The sequence below is a fragment of the Pelophylax lessonae genome (assembly GCF_965119305.1).
Source record: "Pelophylax lessonae genome assembly, chromosome: 4".
Lineage (NCBI taxonomy): Eukaryota > Metazoa > Chordata > Amphibia > Anura > Ranidae > Pelophylax > Pelophylax lessonae.
The window spans coordinates 493435467-493455765 of record NC_138771.1 but is presented as its reverse complement, the minus strand read 5'-3'; the positions used below and the strand labels follow the sequence as shown (position 1 = coordinate 493455765).

Sequence of the window (20299 nt, the reverse complement as noted above, 5' to 3'; positions counted from 1 at the left end):
CGCTGATTTGCATCTAACATTTTTGAAGACAGCCAAGAACTACACAGGCACCAGCATTTACATGATTCAGCTAGCATCTTAGTCCAGGATGTAGATGATGACCCAGGATGATGTCTGAATATAGATGGACCTACCTTCTGGACAGAAAAGCAGGTAAAGGCATTGTTAAGAGAGAACTGCATTATCTGTGAGGTTCTGACTGTTGGCTTCCTAGACTGTATTATAATTTTCCTACATGTGTGGCTGCAATAGAGAAGGTCCCAGGTTGCCTGCCATTATTGGTGTTATTGTTCCCTCCTAACCTCCACTGTCCCATTTACAGGTGGATTCTACGAGTTCTCCTCCTGCTACCCTGGACTGTGTGAAGGGAAGGCCAACATCGTCCCCAGCTGCATCTCCCAGCCATGTCTTCCCGTCTCCAGCGCCGGCCCCACCCGGATCCTCCCTCACCTCTACCTGGGCTGCCAGAGAGATGTCCTTAACAAGGTGAGACCATTCCAGCAGAGTATACTGCATTAACAGCAAATCTGAACGGGACATCATCATAATTATCATTGTTTACGTGTAGTTAAAACTGAACTCCAATCAAACGGCTAACGCATAGATAAAATACTTGTATGGGAGCCGTGTCACCTGTCAAAATATTTTTTTTTTTTCTATCCAGTCCTGCTATTTACACAGTTCTGCTACTCAGCACAGCCCTGTGAGGCAGAGGCCTTTTTTTAAAGTCTTGTCCTTCCTCCAGCCTGTGTTTTAGACAGTAGGAGAAGAAGCAGCAGCAAACTGATGAACCTATGTCACTCTTCTTTGCTCCTATCAGCATGTTCCTTGTAAGTATATGAGCAGTGTAGCACAACTGATTGGCCCCTTGTGCTACTTATTTCTCTCCTATTCTGAGCTCTGCTGCACATGCATTGCAAGAAGCTGAACCAAGTCCTATTCAGGTACTTACACCGCTTGCTTTTAAAATATGCATTTGATGATTACAGATCTGCATTATTTTGTGTCTTTTAAAGATTCTTGCACACAGGGCATGCAGCTGATGTGCGTCCCTCCTGACGCATTATTGTACACTCTAAATGTGAGTACCAGTCGGTACAGCATTCAGGCCTGTCCAGTCGCTGGCTGCCTTTAGCACTGCATTTGTCTCTCCTGGGCACACTAAAATGCTGGGAGGGATGATCCTGTATGGAAAGGGCCTTATACATGCCTGTAGCTTTAACAAACTAAATATTCTCTTCTTGATGCAGGTGACACGTCATAATTTAGCGCAGTACAGTCCCTTTACTGGCATGGTATCTGGCTAATTGGGCTTTCTGTAGAGGAAAAGAGTGTTTTCTAGTTGCACTGAAGTGATATTGTGTTCCAGAGGAGCTAAACAAGCATTTTATGCTATCGCGTTTTTAATTAATAACATAAATATATGTGGAGGACCAAATTTTGAATTCAAATATTTTTAAGGCCCATTCAGATCTTGGCGTGCTTGTGCATTGTGTTAACACAAGGTATTTTCATGTGCATTGATTATGGCCGGTCATTCAAATGAATGGGCTGTAAAGCACCAAAAGGTCAAAAATTGGACATGCATCATTTTTGGCAACCCAGTGCACCGCCACGCTTTGTAGTGTTGTCATGCCTTGTGATGCACTGCAAAGCATGTACACTGGAGATGGGTTATAGCAGTGATGGCGAACCTATGGCACGCGTGCCACCTCTGGCACGCAGAGCCCTCTCCATGGGCACGCAAGCTATAGTTTTCTGAGCAGTTCCGGGCACACAAAAGCTCCACAAAATTCACTGGGAGGAAATTGCGCCCAGTGTCCACGCACTGTCCCAGCACAGCCCTTCCGCCTCCAAATCACCCACAGCACTTTGACTCAGAGCACACATCTTTGGAGAAAACACTGCGGGACCAACTCACAGACCGACAGGAAGGGCGGCCAATCACCTCCCCCAGCCATGGGATGAACAGCCAATCGACTGGGCGGCAAATCACCTCCCTCGTCCAGGGAATGAATAGCCAATCAGCTAGCGCAGGGGGAAGTGGGCGTTTGTTTGCCCGGGTTTGCCTAATGCAGCCGCTTCGTTCCATTGGGGAGAAAGCCCAGAGATGAGTCCGGAGCTGTAGGTAATGAGCTGTGCCATGTGACCGTGTTCCGTGCTGTGTGTGTGTGTGTGTGTGTGTGTGTGTGTGCTATAGGTGTGTGGGCAGTGGGAGCATGATGGGATACATGAGTGTCACTGCACCACTGCTGTACCACAGCGGGGGGAGGGGATGGTGAGCTGCAAAGTGGGGACCAGGTGTGTGATGGAGAGGAAAGTGTGCCATGAGCTGTATGGAGGGGTGTGATGCATGGTGAAAGGGGGTGCTATGAGTTACATGACGATGTGTAATGTGTAGCTCACTGATGTGATGTGGCTGGACAACAGAGTTGTGAGCTGAAAGGCGATACATAAAATGTACTAGAAGATTTTAACAGTGTGATGGAGATGTGCGATGTGCTGCATGGCGATGGATGATGGCACTTTAAAATAAAGAAGTTGGTTTTGTGTCGCAGTCTGGGCACTCGGGCTCAAAAAGGTTCGCCATCACTGGGTTATAGGAATCTAAATGGATTGAATAATGATTGAGTTTGAACGGCACCATAATTCACAAATGTGCATAAAGCGGGCGTTACCAGCCATTACAGCACTAGGGAAAGTGTCTACCTTCGTAAAAGCTCAAAGCTTAATTTTTTTTGGGGGGGGGGGAAGGGGAGGGGATTTGTTCTAATTCTGATTTCAAATTGGTATGCTTTTGGATATTCAGATCCTGCTTGAACCTGAACATTTTTTTTTTTATTATTAAATTGGTTGTTATACCTGTGGCTACACATGCACTTTTTAATACAGTGCAAGTCAGAAAAGAAAGCTGCCATTGGGGCGCTTCAACAGGAGGGGAGAGCAAAAATGTCAGGACCTGCAACTGAAGCTGCTGAAGTAGTTCAGTTAATTGGGTGGTGTGCACTTTGGCTTTTTTTTTGCCTTGGGTGCAAATGGACCTTGTCCCAGCGCTGCCCAAGTGTACATAGAATTCAATTTTCTCCATCCACATGTGTGCCTGGCCTGGAGGTTTTGGTTCTGACTATCCAGCACTAAATTTTAATTTTCGCTAATTTCTTGATTGGGTTGATGATGTCTCTAGCTCGCCCACTTTTTGGTGCCCTTCTCACCTCGTTGCCTATGTTTCTCATCCAGGAACTAATGCAGCAGAATGAGATCGCCTTCGTGCTGAATGCCAGCAACACCTGCCCCAAACCTGACTTCATCTGTGACTCCCACTTCCTGCGGGTTCCCGTCAATGACAGTTTCTGCGAGAAGATCCTCCCATGGCTAGACAAGTCTGTGGATTTTATAGGTGAGGAGTGGGGAAAATATTAGATAAGGTAATTAACTAGGTAAAAATGTTATACAAACAAAACTTGCATATGGAAGCCCATTCATGATCTGCAGATGAATGAAATTGAGTAGATATAAAAGTAACAACGTTACTTTGTATCTCTCAATTGTTTGTCTGAACAATGTTTATAAACACTGTCAAATAGTCATTTGACAGCAGGATCTTCCACTTCCGGCTTTATTTACTCTTGAAGATCACAGCCGGGTAATGCCGGTAAGTGTGAGGAGGCCTGCAATAGCAGGAGTGAAGGTCAGGATGTACTTCAATTAAGTTGTTTTTGGCATGTGTAGTAGTAGTAGTACACCCAGTATTCAGTAACAACTGGCTAAACCTAACCTTCTCATCCCCCACAACTTCTGGAGCAACTTTGTGCATTGATCCACATACCAGAAGTGTATAGTAAGTCCACCTTATTCATTTTGACCTTCCCCGCATCCGCACATTGTTCTTCCTCTTTAGTTCTCCTGCCATGCTTTGATCTGCACACAAAAGAACAAGTATAAAGACAATGGGGAGGGGGGGATTTACTAAAGCTGGTGCACTCTGAATCTGGTGCATCTGTGCATGGTAGCCAATTTCAGCTTGATCAATTAGGCTTTGGCAATAAAACCTGGAAGCGAATTGGTTTCTATGCAGAGTGGCACCAGATTTTGTACTCTCCAGCTTTAGTAAATCAACCCCGATGTAACAATATTTATAAGTAGTCTCCAGGCAGCGTTCACTGTCAGCACTCCTGCAGCACAGACCAGGATATTCATGGTACACCCAAGGTCCATAACTTGCAAATAACATATTTCTATGAAAATTGGTATAGATCATGCTGAGTTTTTCATCCACTTTTGTCTTGCCATAGAAAAGGCCAAAGCTTCTAATAGCCGGGTCCTGGTCCACTGTCTGGCTGGAATCTCTCGCTCAGCCACCATTGCTATAGCGTATATTATGAAGCGGATGGACATGAGCCTGGATGAAGCCTACAGGTAAGTAACCTTCTTTTCTGCTACCTGCACACCCATGTTCTCTCAGCCCTCTTAAAACCTGTGAAGAATCGCCATACTGATATTCAAACAATATTGCAAATCAATACTTTTTTTCAGTCAGATTCCTTTACCATTTACTTTGTCTTGAAGTCATTGTTCCCATTTGTTTGTCCACTGCTTATTCATGGCTTCCTTATAGACCTTACCACCTACCCTTGCTAAGTTGCTCTAATGGGGGGGCTTCTAGGTATGTACCCCACCCCTTCAACCTCTGCAGCAATGCTGGCAGCACTTATTCGTGTATTTCCCAAAGACAACCTCTGGATATGACGCTGTGCACTTGCACTCAGCTTTTTTGGTCGACCATGGAGAGACCTGTTCTGAGTGGAACCTGTCCTGTTAAATCGCTGTATGGTCTTGGCCACTGTGCTGCAGCTCAGGTTCTTGGCAATCATCTTCTAGCCTAGGCCATCTTTATGTAGAGCAAAATTTTTTTTTTCAGATCCTCAGAGTTCTTTGCCATGAGGTGCCATGTTGAACTCCCAGTGATCAGTATGAGAGAGTGACAGCGATAACACCAAATTTTAACACACCTGTTCCCCATTCACACCTGAGACCTTGTAACACTGACAAGTCGCATGACACCGGGGAGGGAAAATGGCTAATTGGGCCCAATTTGGACATTGTCACTTGAGGGTGTACTCACTTTTGTTTAGACATTATTGGCTGTGTGTTGAGTTATTTTGAGGGGACAGCAAATTTACACTGTTATACAAGCTGTACACTCACTACTTTACATTGGAGCAAAGTGTCATTTCTTCAGTGTTGTCGCATGAAAAGATATAATAAAATATTTACAAAAATGTGAGGGGTGTATTCACTTTTGTGAGATACTGCGTGTGTGTGTATGTATGTATGTATGCATGCGTGTGTGCATGCATGCATGTGTCTAATATATATATATATATATATATATATATGTGTGTGTGTGTGTGTGTGAGAGAGAGAGACTCTCCTAACCCTCCATGGGATATGAGGCAAAGAAGCTGTACAAAAAATAAAGGAACAGAGCGCACACCGCCCTAGTGTAACACCATTTATTTGAAGTTAATAGAACAGGTACTCACAAACAGATAGGAAGTCATGCATGGAAATAAATATCCCCCAATGATGTTTACAGGGCTCTCTCCTCCTAGCCTCGGCGGCTCAGCTGTTCGTCCTGCACTAGTCAGTGAGTATCGTACGGCTAAGCCAACCGCCTCGGATTACTCAAGGAGACTCGATGTGGTGAGCCTGCGCACGGTCCAGCCGCCGCCGCACACCCTCTGACATCTCAACCTGTTGAGATCTGAAGAAGGAGGCTACGCCTCCGAAATGTTGTCCTTAGCAACCCCATGCAAGTCATGCTCTGGGTCCCGATCGGGGAGTCTCCCTCTGCTTAACCGCATTGTCAGTTTCTCTGAGCGGCTATAGCATCCGGCTCTTGGAGGGTGTGCGGCGGCGGCTGGACCGTAATCCGAGGCGGTTGGCTTAGCCGTACGATACTCACTGACTAGTGCAGGACGAACAGCTGAGCCGCCGAGGCTAGGAGGAGAGAGCCCTGTAAACATCATTGGGGGATATTTATTTCCATGCATGACTTCCTATCTGTTTGTGAGTACCTGTTTTTATGGCTTCTATTAACTTCAAATAAATGGTGTTACACTAGGGCGGTGTGCACTCTGTTCCTTTATTTTTTGTATATATATATTAGAGAATGTGTGTGTGTGTGTGTGTGTGTGTGTCTGAGAGGTGGGGGTAGAGACTTCAGGAGATGAGAAAGCAGTACGCTATCTTACCAGTAAAGATCTGTGCAGGGGGGCTTGTCCGCATGAGCCTGATCATTGGAGGACAGGCAGGCTCTTCTCCCAGCACAGCCAGAAAGCTGACCACGCTGGTATACTGGTATAGATGTGCTTTCATGCCTAGTGTTGCCAGTATGAAATAGGAAAGCAGGGAAACTGGCAGGATCACCAGGTCTTTCACACAAAGGAAGGGATACTTTTTAACACAAGTACATGGTACAACAGACCCATATCAGAAATATGAAATGGGGTAACATACTCTTTAAGATTACTTGCTACAGTATTTGGAAGCAGACGACCGCACACAAGTGTTTTTCTTCCTACTCTTGTATGCGTGACAGCAGGGGGCCTGTGGTGACCTTTCTCTCTCTCTCTTTTTTTTTTCCTTTTCTGCAGGTTTGTCAAGGATAAACGACCAACCATCTCACCGAACTTCAATTTCCTGGGCCAGCTGCTGGACTTCGAAAAGAAGATCAAAACTCAGGGTGATCAGGCGCCTGCCGCCATCTGCAAACTGAAGCTGCAGCTAGAGCTGGGCTGTAGTGCCAATGAAAACCACCTCCCTCTAGCCACCATAGAGGTGCCTCAACCACCGAGTCCACAGCAAGCTCACCCTACCTCAGAAGAGCCGCCACAAGCCTCGTGCCCTGAGGAGGCTCCACTCCTGCAAGGCCTCAATGGACTACACGTGTCACATAGGGAGGACAGCAATAAAATAAAGCGCTCTTTCTCCCTAGACATCAAATCGATGTCTTACTGCGCCCTGTCTGGTGCAGTGTCGCTTGTTTCTGCGTCAGAGGACAGCAAAGAGTTCTATAAACCTACGGCATCCATGGAGGGTGGCAGTAAGATGTGCCAATTCTCGCCTGTGGAGGAGGTCTCTGAACAGACTCCAGAGGCTAGCCCCGATCGGGAAGAGGCAAAGAGAGTCCCGGAGACACCCATCAGTTGTCGCCAGACTGAAGACAAGCATCGGCAAGCACAGCAGACATCATCTCGAAGCACCTTCCTGTCTCAACGCTCTTTGGCTGCACCCCTTTTCCGCAGCGGCAGCATGGAGGACCACCGCAAAACTAACTTCCTGTTTGGACTATCTAGCAGCCAGCAGCACCTGGCCAAGCCAGCATTGGGCCTTAAAGACTGGCATTCTGACATTTTGGCAACTCAGGCCTCATCGCTTACAGGCAGCTGGTACTTCACCTCTGATGCCCCCTCGCACTTTTATTCCGCCTCTACATTGTACAGCGCGGGAGCCTTTGCAGCTTACAGCTGTGGGCAGCTGCCCACGGACCCCTCTTGCGCGGTGCGTAGGAGGCAGAAGCCCTGCACCCGTGGGGACTCTAGGCGCAGCTGGCATGAGGAAAGCCCTTTCGAAAAGCAGTTCAAGCGCCGCAGCTGCCAGATGGAATTTGGGGAAGGCCTAGTGGACAGCAGGTCCCGGGAAGAACTGGGCAAAGTAGGCAGCCAGACTAACTTCTCCGGCAGTATGGAAGTCATTGAAGTGTCTTGAGACCCCCCTCCCCTAATCACGGGGGAGGGGGGGGGACTGGGAGCAGCCAGCAAGCTGGACTTCTTGGGTGTAAAATTAAATTTTATTTTTGTGCTCATCTTGTTCCCTGTGAAATCTGAATGTTGTGTTTAGGGAAACTCACTATGAAAACGTGTACAGACGCTATTGGTTTGGTAGCCAAAATCTATTCTGGTTTTGTTTGGAGCCTGCGGCATCCAGAACATCAATGTACGATTTGAAGATTTAGGGTTAGGGCAGGCATAGAGAGCCTTGTCAAGGAACTACAAGTCCAAGCATGCCTTTTTACAGGAGCATGCTGGAACCTGTAGCGCCTTTCGGCTGGTGGAACAAGATTACCACCTGCCTGGACTACAGTGGGCGCTGTTTGGCGATTTGGCACTTGAACTCTTTATACACAGCACTTGACATGAACAGAGTTGGTACTCATCGAAACTTTTTTTTTTTAATTCCTGAGGACAAATGTGGGTTCATTTTGGTTTCAATTCGAAAACTTTAAATTTGAAAGAAAAATTGTACCAATCGCAGTGATATCTAACCAAAACAGAGTCTTGATTTTAGGAGGTGGTAGCAGCTGAAATCTTCATTTTAATCAATTTAGATCTGGGGGTTAAAATAAAAATTCTTCCTTTAAATATTATTTTTTCATAATAAATTGTGTTAAGCTGGAATTTTTAGATTTGTTGGAAAAGGAATCAGACACCTGAGATCAGAGGCTGTTTGGAAGAAAAGGGATGCAAATTTAATTTCCATCCTTTATCAGGCATTTTGCATGTCTGATGGTGGCAGAGATATGTCCTTTTTAGCCACCCCAATCTTGATTTGTTGCCATGTGTGGGCTAAGGATGCCTTGGGGGGTAAATGAGCATAAGCAAGTTGGATGTGGATGTACAGCGTGACTGCGATGCACAGGAATTCCACATTTTCTTGCAGCATCTTTCTGCAGGTACAAAGTAAACTTGTCACAAACCTTCTGTACCTCTGCGTATGATCGAAAGAGTATACACAGAGGCCTCATTCCATGAAAAAGGCCTATCAAAGCAATCACTATAGCCACAGATCTATACAGGTGAGGTTATGTGCAAATTGTGACACTTGCTGTAAAGATTGAGCTTGGCCCTGCCCTCTTTTTAGGCTCCCTGTTGGTCCTTTGGAATATGCCACAAGGTAGACTGAGGTTGAAGGTTAAAAAAAAGGGGGGGGGGTGGGAAGGTGGAGCTTCACTTTAAGCTTAATTTGTAGATGTTCTCTGTAAAATTTTCACTTTTTTTTTTTTTTAGTTCAGTTTTACTTTATGCTCTGTGTTTAAAGTAGTATTAAACCCTCAGTGTTTAATTAGCTTAACACATTAAAGCAGGGCTCCACCCAAAAATGAAACTTCCGCTTTAAAGCATCCTGACCCCCTAACAGGCCACATTTTGGCATGTCATTTTTTTTTTGGGGGGGGAGCGGGTACCTAGATTTGACAGTTGCCTGCTCCCACTTACGCTCAGGCAGCCTAGGTTCGAAGTTCTCCTCTCCCCTCCCTTCCTGCAATCTTCTGGGACAAGTCAGAAAATTGCCCGTCCACTTTAGACGCACAGCACGACTCCTGCATGCTCAGTGCAAGCTGTCACAGCCGGGTGCCCACACTAGAGATGCTGGTACCGTGGGTAGAAGAGGGAGAGAACGGAGTCTCCCGCCGGCCGCATCGCTGGACTGTGGGACAGGTGAGTGTGTGTTTATTAAAAGTCAGCAGCTACACTTTTTGTAGCTGCTGACTTTTAATAAATACAAAAAACGGGTGGAAATCGGCTTTAAGCACAATAAAATAAGCATTTCTCAGTAAATTATTTGTTAAAATTCTTTCCACAGCACTTGCAGTTTACAGTTTTCAGTGCTGCTAGCTCCTGCTCTCTGTACTGCTTCCCTGAACTTACTGCCCTCGCAGGAAGGTGTCATTAGTGGACAGTGCAGTCTCAAGCCAGTCTGTTCGCTTGGAGAAGAAGGAAGACCAGGGGAGTATCTTGCCATACTAGGTTTTTGGGCTGTGTCTTTTTATTGATGCACAGTGCACACAATGATGGGAGACAAAACTCTAGTCCCCAAATGCAAAGGTGACTCCATAGGACACTGCAAAAGAAAGGAGCCACCCTCAAACAGGAAACCTATAGCAGCAGTCATGGAACCAGCTTACTGTCCCTAAACACACAGGGCCCTAAAGAGTGATGCCACTCAGTACAGCAATCAGCCCGATTACAGCTTGCCTTTAACTTTGACAGGCTGCTTGCAGCAAGGCTGGACACTGCAGCTTGACAGCCTGGTGTGCAAGGGACCTTAGGAGGGAGATTAGGGCCAAAGAATACACTCAGCTTTTCCAGGTCCAGGAATTGGTATATTTACCTGTTATTTGTGGATCAAATTATTGTTGTAACATGCAATTTTAAGTGTTGCTATTCTCAGCTTATACATTTTTTTTTTTTTTTTTTTTCTTGGATTTATAGGATATTTTCAATCATCCCTGATGGTGATGAGTTTTCTTGCTGACCTGTAAAAAGAAGCAGAAATAAACTTTTGGGGGGAGGTTATCAAAAGTGGAGCAGATAGAATCTGGAGCAGCTGTGAATGGCAACCAATTAGCATCTAGCTTTCATTTTGAAAGCTTAACTGAACAAGGATACAGAAACTGATTGGTTGCCATATTTGTGCCAGTTTTGATATATTCCCACCTTTTGAGTTTTCTGTGATTTTCCTGACTTGCATAAGGCCCCTTTCACACTTGTGCGACTTCAAAGTCGCACGATTTTACCACGACTTTGATGCGAGTTTGACTGGGCTTATGTCTTTTCCTCAAAACGCACCAAAATCATGCCAAAAGTAGTGCAGGGACTACTTTGAAGTTGGTGCGACTTCAAGTCGCACATATATAAATGGGGCTCATTGGAAATAATGGTGAACAACTTGTCATGCGATTTTTGCAGTCCCAAATCGCATGACAAGTCGCACAAGTTTGAAAGGGGCCTAAATGTTTTAGGGGGTACTGAAATCAGAGGAACAGCTTAAAAGCCAGGCAACAAACATCAGATGGAGCTCACCAATAGGCACTTATAACCAGTGCACCTTTAGTTGGTTTGTGTGGCATGCTGGAATTTGTTGTCATCTTGGGGTAGTTGGTGGGTTGCTGGCACTTGGGGTAACCATACACAATTGATTCTACAATCTCTCATTTAGATTTGCCAAAAATATAGAACGGGAGGACACACCTAATCTATCCAGTCTGACAGGCTCTTGCACTACATAGTTGATGGTGGATCTAAAGGAGATTGTATGGTGAACTTTAACGAGGAGCTGATGGACCTAGGAGGAGTGCACAGCTGCCCTGTGAGTGGCAATACAGATGGTGTATGTATTGTTATGCCTGTCATTGACTAGCTAATTGTAAGTTAGGACTGAGGAGTCCTCAGCAAGATGCCTCAAAGGGGTTTATTTAGTAAAGCTGCAAACTCAGTCTCACTTCTGCATAGAAACCAATCGGCTTCCAGGGTTTATTGCCAAAGCTTAAGGCCCCTTTCACACATGCTGTCCGTTTTTTCATCCATCTGTTGATGGATGAAAAATGGACATCAATGTATCTCTATGTAAAAACTGATGACAACGGATGATCGTCAGTTAACATCGGTTTTCATCCGCTTCGTCAATGTCCGTTTTTTTGAATGGATGAATGCCCTATTTTTCATCCGTCAAAAAAACGGATGACAACTGCCGAAAAACGGATGCAAAACGGATGCAAAATGGATGGAAAACTGATACATTTTGACGTGATGAACTGATGAACTCTGAATAGACCGTATGTGTGAAAGGGGCTTTAGTGAACAAGCTGGAGATAGAAGCTGATTGGATTTTCTGTAGAAAGGAGACTGATTTTACACGCTCCAGCTTTAGTAAATAAACCCCAATGTGTACCTGTTCCTAAAATGGAGTGATCTGTTTGCGCAGAAGCAATGTTCATTTATTTGCTATATTTTAATTTTAGTGAATTTAAGTTGAATATTGCTTCAGCTGGAAACTGCCTTGTCTGTGAAAAGTTTCACTAAAGGCCCGTACACACGATAAGAAAATCTGTAGGGAAAATTCGTCCGACAGCCGACTCCGACTTTTCGGCTGACAAAATCCTGATGTGCAGGCTATATAATTTTTGTCGTCCGTAATACAAGGTCCGATTTTCATCTCATTAGTACAGATTTTGACGGAAAAAAAATCTTAAGAGCAAGACTAGGCATGCTCAGAGAGAAAGAACACATACAAAGCAATCCAACACATGACATCACTTCTGAAGTAGAATTCTGTCGTACGGGAAAATTCGTATGAAAATAACCTCTTCACTTTCCACATCAGACTAGCATGCCACAAAAAACGGACGACAGATCGTTCGATAATCTGATCGTGTGTACGGGGCTTAAGGCTCCATTCACACCTGAGCGTATCGTTTTCAGGTGTTTTTTTTTGCAGGTGTTTGGAAGCAGACATTGACATTTAAAAAAAAAATGCTTCTAATCTGCCAAAAAAGAAGCTCATGTAGTTTTTTTGAGCTTCAGGCGTTTTTGCTTCAGGTGATAAAACACTCATATGTGAACAGGGGCCATTGAAATGAATGGGATTTTACTTGATGGGCGTTTTGAGACTTTAGAGATGAGCGTTTTCCGAGCTAAAAAACGCTCAGGTGTGAACAGGGCCTGAAAGATTATGCCATTGAGAAAAGCAAAATGTAGATAAACAAAGCCACAAGTGCCCCACATGTAAGGCAGCCCGTACATTGATCTTTTTTTTTATTTTTATTTACCAGCAGGTTGACTACAAAAAAAAAAAAGATCTGATTCCCCCATCCACACATTCAATGTGAATGAGGATATCCCCCCTGAGTTATTGTATTCCAACAGCTGGGAGACTTTCCTGCCATCAGAATACAGTGATTAGTGTCACCAGCTATAGCCGCACTGATCATTCAGGAGAAAACCCAACAAGCTGGTTGTATATAAGTCTATCTATAGATCGCCTTGCGCACAACCAAGCTAGCCCCTACTTGGATCAAAATTTCGGTGGTCCTTGCTGAACTGGCCAAATTTCCATCCATGTATGGCTGGCTTAAGGAGTGCCACCAGAGGAGGGAGACTAGGGGGAGAAAAGTCAAACTTTGTTCATATTCAGTTCATTGTATGTTTTTGTGGTAAATACCCAATTTATCAGTAAAGGGAAATCGGTCATATAAAATGTTAATTTCCCTCTAGCGTGACTCTTATTATGCAATCCAATGAAATTCTATAAAAAAATAATATATACCGTATATAGCACAAATCTCCATGCCAATTTAATTAAAGTTCCTGTTTTCTAGATCATGTAGCTTTAAATGGGGCCACACACAATACCCGCTTCCCATCCACGTGGCCCTGGAACTCTGGCTCACTTTGGGGCTGCTGTAAAATATTAGATAGTAGATGGCAGACTTTTACCAAAGTAGAATAAATCCATCACTTGGGTAGAAAAAAACAACTAACACATGAAATACCATAGTAAGATATGTGTTATATCTCTATTATTTTTCTACCCTCTGTTTACAGCTTGTCATTGGGCCGTGCAGAAAGGGGACCTCAGTGACTGGCAGCAGTGTGACTGATCACCAAAGTATATACAGTATAGATGATTTAAATGTGTTTTAAGTTACGGATTAAAAATAGATTTACTAAATAATGAAGGTTCTAGCTTCAGGCAAACGGATATACACAATCACACAGAGAAAATTAAAATATTTTACCTGCCAAACCATTTGTATTTCTGCCCATCCAGTCGTGAGATAAACAAACCTCTGCCACACCGCATAGCGCTGTCTGGTAGGGCAGGAGACTCCTATATACTCTGCTGCACTTCAGTAATACTTACAGACAGGTCTTGTCCCTCCCTCTTATCTTTGGATAATGATAGAAGGAGTTGGGTGAGAGCTCAACTATGTCACTGTTCTCTTCTCATCAGCATGTTTGTTCTTAGCACACAAGCTCAGCTGTCACTCTGCGCTCTCCTCCTATCAGCATGTTTGGTCTTGGCACATGAGCTCAGCTGTTACTCTGCTCTCTCCTCCTATCAGCATGTTCGTTATTAGCACAGGAGCTCAGCTGTCACTCTGCTCTCTCCTCCTATCCGCATGTTCATCTCTAGCACATAAGTACTGCAGCACAACTGACTGTCTCCTTGTGGTACTTCTCCCTCCCCAAGTCTGAGCTCTGCTGTGCAGGGATTGCAAAAGGCTGATACCAGGTCACAATCGGGTTGCATTAAAAAAATAAATTTGATGAATACAGAGCTGCACTAATTTGAATTTCTGTTCAGCTTTAGGAGCAGTTCACACATGTGCATTGTCTTGACACACTTGCGCTGAATGTATATTCTCAAAAACATTTTTTTTGTACATGCGTTGCATTAGGAAGGCTAAAAATTTTAAATGGGCTGCAAAACCCCAAAGATGCTGCATGCCTCACCTTTCTTTTTTTTTTTTGAAAAATTCTTTTTATTGTTTTATAACAAGAAAAAATACAGACAGTGACAAACACCAGTCCCTAACATGGCGGGACGGCACAACAACCCTTCCCAACCCACCCCTCCCAACCCTGGCAGCCTACCAACAGAACAGAGTAAAGCATAGGGGCCCGGTGTCGGCCAGGACAGCATAGCCCGTCCAGACTGCCCCCCTAGGCCCAGGGGTACAGGACACAAAAGGCATACATGACAACTGGATCAGAACACAAAATTACAGGTCAGAAATAGTAGAGGTTTCCTGACTGAAAGAAAAGAACCAGTGAAAGTGTGGGCCCAAATAAACCATATGATATAGATACTTCCCATTCACAATTAGCCCACCGTCTTGGTGGATTCCACCCATGCCTTCCACACCTTTTCGAATTTCCGGAGACAACCACGGGACTCGTAAGTGGCCTTATACAAAGGTAAAACAGCGTTCACCAGCCCCTTCCAGAAGGGTATCGAGGGGGGTGACACTTTTTTCCAGTGTAGTAGGATGGCCTTTTTGGCATAAAACAGTAGTATAATCAACAGCGTCCTATGAGCCACCGAGGGGACCACCTCCTCCACCAGGCCCAGGAGACAGACGCTCTGGGTCAGCGGAACCGGAGTCATAAGTACCCTTCCAAGGCAGGAGACAACCTCCGACCAGTAGCGCTGATCCAGAGCACAGTCCCAAAATACATGTCGGGCATCCGCCGGGGCAGCCGAGCATCGCCAACACTCAGTGGACAGCGACGGAAAGATCCTGGGCAGGCGTATAATACACTCTGTGGAGAAATTTAAATTGGATGAACTTATCTCTAGCCGCCGGATGAACTTATCTCTAGCCGCCATGCCTCACCTTTCTTAATGCAATATGCAGACAGTTCTGATCTGTGTATTACAGTTGAGCTGCTATTCAAAATGAATGGCATGCCAGTACACACATTGCGCTTCGTTTGTGGTAATGCAGTCAAATAGGTTTTTTTTACAGTTCATTAGTACTACACACAGCAGTGTGAATGGGCCCCTAAAGTACCCCTATTCTTTCCACATGATCGGGGGTCTAGGTTGCAAACTATGTTATTAGCCTGCCATGAAACCCTCTGGTCTCGGTGAAAGTGCTTATTTTATTAGCTAACTTTCTGGAAACTAACGCAGTTGCGGCATTTCCTGTGATGGGATTGCAAAGATGCAACAGAAAGCTGAAATGGAGTGCCTTTGACAAATACACTGAACCGAACCAGAATTAGACCTCGGATAAGGGGACACCAAGTCGGAGTTTCGTGTGCCCCTTTCCCACCCAGGACAGTGCCGAATAGTAATGATCCAGGTACATGTCGTCATAGCGTATGTCAGTTGTGTGACTTTTTCTTGTTACATCGTGTAAAAAAACACCCATTGTGTGAGATGTGGATCTTTTGTATGGTTTGTCACAGGAGAGATCTTTCCAATCATTTCTCTTTTCAGGGACTCGAAATGTTTGCTCTTGTTGATTTGTGTTTGTTTTTTAATTGTTCGTTTTTTTTTTTTTTTTTTGTTCAGCCCATAAAACTGCAATTTTGCATTGGAATTGTGGGAGCGTTTCTGACGCCTGGGTTGTCATTTCTGTGTCATCTGTTATTTTGTTCAGTTTGGATCTTGAGCCTTAATTTGGAAATATCTTGAACCAAACATTAAAGAAAAATCTCATTACTCCCAGTGTCCTGTGTTCACTAAACTTGAGGTGTGCTTAGTGCAGTAACCCCTAGCAACTGAATGTTAGGCTGGGTTCACACACGTGGCCGTGGTTTCAGTGCCTGAGTCCAGTGTGGTTCTGTTCACTGATTCAGGTGCAAATTTTTACCTGAAATCGCACAGGACCCTTTTTAAAACCACACTGCTGCCGCCCCTCACATGGGTGACCTAGCCCTATTGAAAGCCAGTCTGATTCACAGGTTATGCGAACCGAGCCTTGGGCCCCTTTCACACAGGTGGACTGTTCAGATCCGCCTGTCCATTTTTTTTTTTTTTTGGTGGATCTGAACGGTCCCCCCATGCATCTCTATGGGGCATTGGATGTCAGCGGAGACATGTCCACTGACATCTGATCTGTCAAATCTGGATGGATGGAAACCCTATTTCTCTTACGTCCTCTGACAGTCGCCGCCCACTCATACAGTCTTCACTTATGGGTATTGTCCTTATCCATAGGGGTAAACTAGGCAAAAGACAATCCATCCATCCAGCGGATCGTATGAGAATGGACCGACGGTCTGTTCGATCCGATTCCCTCATAGAGATGTATGGGGAACTAACAGCTGTATCTCCGCACACAGCACGGCGGATCGATCCCCCACTGAGATAAACGGAGTCCGTCCAACGGACAGATAAGTGTGAAAGGGGCCTTACTGTTTTCTCTCCAGCCAAAGAAGACTTTTGAATAAGTTGCATGTATCCATACTACTCTGCCTCATAAAAGTTTATCTAAAGCCCAAACTTTATTTTTTTGTCTTTTTATAGGGAGTAGTTTACACGCCATTTGAAAGCTGAAATCAAATTTACATTTTAATCTAATTCTACCAATGTCCCAAAAGCCAAGACGATGAGCTTGAATGGTAATGTTCTTTACATTCACTACAGAGCTGATGAGGGCCAAGCATGGGAGTACAAGCCACTGGCTGTCGGCCCGCAGGTTGCTCATGCCGACAGCAGTCTAGCAAATTTGTGAAAGGAAAAAAGCACCCACACATTTTCGTGAGACCCTGTCACTAGATAATGGGAACAATTCACTTCCCAGAAGGTTACATGTGCATTTAATATTTTATGTTTTTTATCTTTAAAAACCTCTTAAGTGTAGACACTGAAAACCCCCAGACTGTTGCTTGATGTGATGTCGGTAGCCTCAGAGTAGTCCAATTTTCTAGCAAGTTCAGAGGCACATTTCAAATGAAAAAAATGATTTATGGAAAGAAAAAACAAAGCTAAATAAGAATTTAAAATGCTAATTTTCGTTGCATTTTTGAAAGCTAGTGCTAGGGTGTCTTTTAGGTCACTTGTATATAGAGGTCTTCGAAATCTTTCAATTCAGCCCATGTAATTACTGAAGCTGGCCTACCTAGTTCTGACCCATCAGTTATTTAGGGTTTTTTTTTTTTGGCCATCTTTGTTCCATTCTATCATTCCATTTACAGAGAAAGGGGGCAGAACACCCACTCTGGCATTTATCACCAGATCAGGTGCCCCTATTGGAAGATTAATCTTCAGCTTTATTTCTGGCAATGTAAAATGTTGGATTTCCCCCCACTTTCTATGCCTGTGACAATTTAAACCTTATCCTAATTATACAGTACAGGACATAGGCTGAGTATTTAGACCCTGGCTTATAGGCTCTTACTGTCAGGTGTTCAGACACTGGCAAATTGTTTGCTGCCTGCCCCAAGGTGATAGACGACTTCTCCCTTATGGCAAAATCACTCATGGTTTAAATACTTGCTGTCTTATACTACCACAATAGAAGCAGTGCATTTGGATCAGTTCAAGCTCCCTAATACCTTTTAGAGCCTTACCCTGACCTCACGTTGCGGGAATGGCTTGTAATGTAGCTTTGGGCACCGGTGCTCACCTTGGCAATTCGTTTAATGTGTGTAGTCAGCCACAGGGTGCTATACAGCTCCAGAGTCATAGTACATCTCTATGGAACCCAGACCCTGAAGACTCCTGCAAGGGTATGCCCATGGGACCGATGGAGCCTGGACTTGATATGGAGTTCATCTTCATGGACAGGTAAGAAAGGGTCACCCTGTACCTTTTAACTGTTACTATAAAAAAACGGGGGTTTATTTGGAATATATTCAAATTTGCAGTGAAAACTTTTCAAACTTGGCACTAAAACTGAACCACTCTAGAGCCAAGTCTCAGGTGGAAAAGCCAGTGCTACATCACACCACTGGTTGCACACTTTACCTCCACTCCCCTCTAGAGCCCTTCAAAAGGTACTCTGGTGCTTCTACCCTTTATTTTGCCATGGAGACTTTGCTACAGGATGGTCTACACCCAGATTGCTGTGTACTCCCTCTGGACACACATCCTCTGTTCAGCACCTTACAATATAGGTACCCAGGGGAGGACTGGAGCAGGGGCAGGCAATTTCCCCCTGGGCCACTCTGATGCCCCGTAAAAAAGTTTTCTGGTGAAGAGAAGTAAAAAATCCCTGCCGCTGACTCACTGTGTGTGGGTTGAAGACAAGGACAGAGCGCAGGCCTCCCCCAGCATGGATGGTGTAAACTGTGTTTGAGCAGAGGCCGGTCCTATGCCCCACTGGAGGCTCTCCTCCAGCTCCAACCGAGCATTCCCAGTTCCCCCCCCCAACTGCCTTCTGCCAGGTCGGGAACCCGGATTCAGCTGGTGAGTACAGAGTACCTGGAGCAGAGCTTCAGCCTGGAATGGGGGTCAGGAGGAGGCTGAGAAGTGGGAGGGGAGCCGAATCGCTGCCCACAGGGGATTACCCCCCCACCCCACCTGTAACTATAGCAGGAACCAGGCAAAAGCTTAGCCCAGGGATATGCAAACTGTGACCTTCCAGCTGTTGTAGAACCACAAGTCTCATGAGGCATAGCAAGACTCTGACAGCTACAAGCATGACACCCAACGGCAGAGGTATGATGGGACTTATAGTTTTGCAGCAGCTGGAGGGCCACAGTTTGCACATACCTGGCTTAGACAAACATTCACTCTGCCTAAGGCCTGCACATCACCAAGCCTCAGACTCATGATGCTTACCTTGCAACCCAATTTTTAACCCTGATCTCTACATCAGACTCTGTACATTCCTGGCATGCCACAAACAGCGTACCAGACAAGGGCAGATTTGTCACATTTTAATGTACATCTAATGGCTTTAATATAGTTATCTTTGTCTAGGGTTCCAAAACACCAAACCCTTTCTCCAGCTAGCTCCTCCCCCTGAAATTGCATCTTCACTCAAAATGCTTTCTATTGTGAATAAGCACACCTCTGCTGTGTGCAAAAGCCTTGGCGTTGTCTCACTTGTTTATCCTCCTTCTTGCTATGCACTTTTGAAAACAAAGAGTCCAGCAAAATCCAAAAAGGCATTCCCAGTTCATGAACAAGTAGAATTGGGTCAATCTAGAAAATCATTGCACACTCTATCCGGTGGAAAAAGTACTCCCTAATAAATAAGTCTGTTCCAGTAGTTTATCCTGCCATCTAAGTCTTAAACATCTCGCTGTACCAACTGAAGATTTTCCTTAATTCAAAGATTCTGCAGATAAGACGTTTGAAACGCTACTAAATGCTCTTTACATTTCTATGCACAGCTCTGCAAGCAGCTATTGCTGTGATTTCTGCCTGTCAAACTGCAGATAAGAGGACTAGGGCAATGAACGACCAACATGATTCTGTATGCCAGGACCATGCCTTAACTGAGCAATTACTTTCCGTTCTGTTCTTTTATGTGGATGCCCTTGAACACGCAATGAAACAAATTTCTCTTATCTCCATTCGCATTCACAGAATCTTGTAGCTTAAATAGCCGAAGCTGCCTATAGAAGACACCCTTTTGAAGGCGAACGTCTTTTTTGCTGCGGCGCTTGATAAATTCATTAAATATGTCACAGGAGGGAAGGTTCTACTATCACAGCAGAAGATTAAAAAAAAAAACCTTGCCCCCAGGAGTTTCTATCTCTTCAAAATGCAGAGCACCTAATTGCTCTACCCAGGCTTCAACTTCAAAACCTAAGTTCAGCCCTTCCTTTCGGCAAAAGACTCAGCCTACCAGGTATTTCCCCAAGTCCTTTAAATGAAGGGGGACCCTTACAGAGTGGGGGGATGTCTGTCACAGTTTGCCTGTCTCTCTGACACAAAACCGAGTTAAGAGCTCCACCCTTTACCATTTTCATCCATCAAATCAACCAAAATGTGTCCATGAGCAAGTGATTGTAAAGGCAGAAGGTTTTTTTTTTTTAATCTTAATGCATTCTAT

The 20299-nt window shown here is 44.7% G+C and overlaps 1 protein-coding gene and 1 long non-coding RNA gene across 2 annotated transcripts in view; one reads left to right on the top strand and one right to left on the bottom strand.

The window, feature by feature from the left end:
• DUSP16 (dual specificity phosphatase 16) overlaps positions 1–8224 on the top strand; it is a 37689-nt gene extending 29465 nt beyond the window's left edge. Inside the window, exons 4-7 of the mRNA XM_082255731.1 lie at positions 323–486; positions 3238–3397; positions 4293–4416; positions 6657–8224. Of these exons, the coding sequence (XP_082111857.1) occupies positions 323–486; positions 3238–3397; positions 4293–4416; positions 6657–7770 (1562 nt within the window). The 3' untranslated portion in view covers positions 7771–8224. The remainder of the gene's footprint in view (positions 1–322; positions 487–3237; positions 3398–4292; positions 4417–6656) is intronic.
• LOC309554153 overlaps positions 1–20299 on the bottom strand; it is a 476173-nt gene that overhangs the window by 180486 nt on the left and 275388 nt on the right. The gene's annotated exons all lie outside the window — the stretch shown is intronic.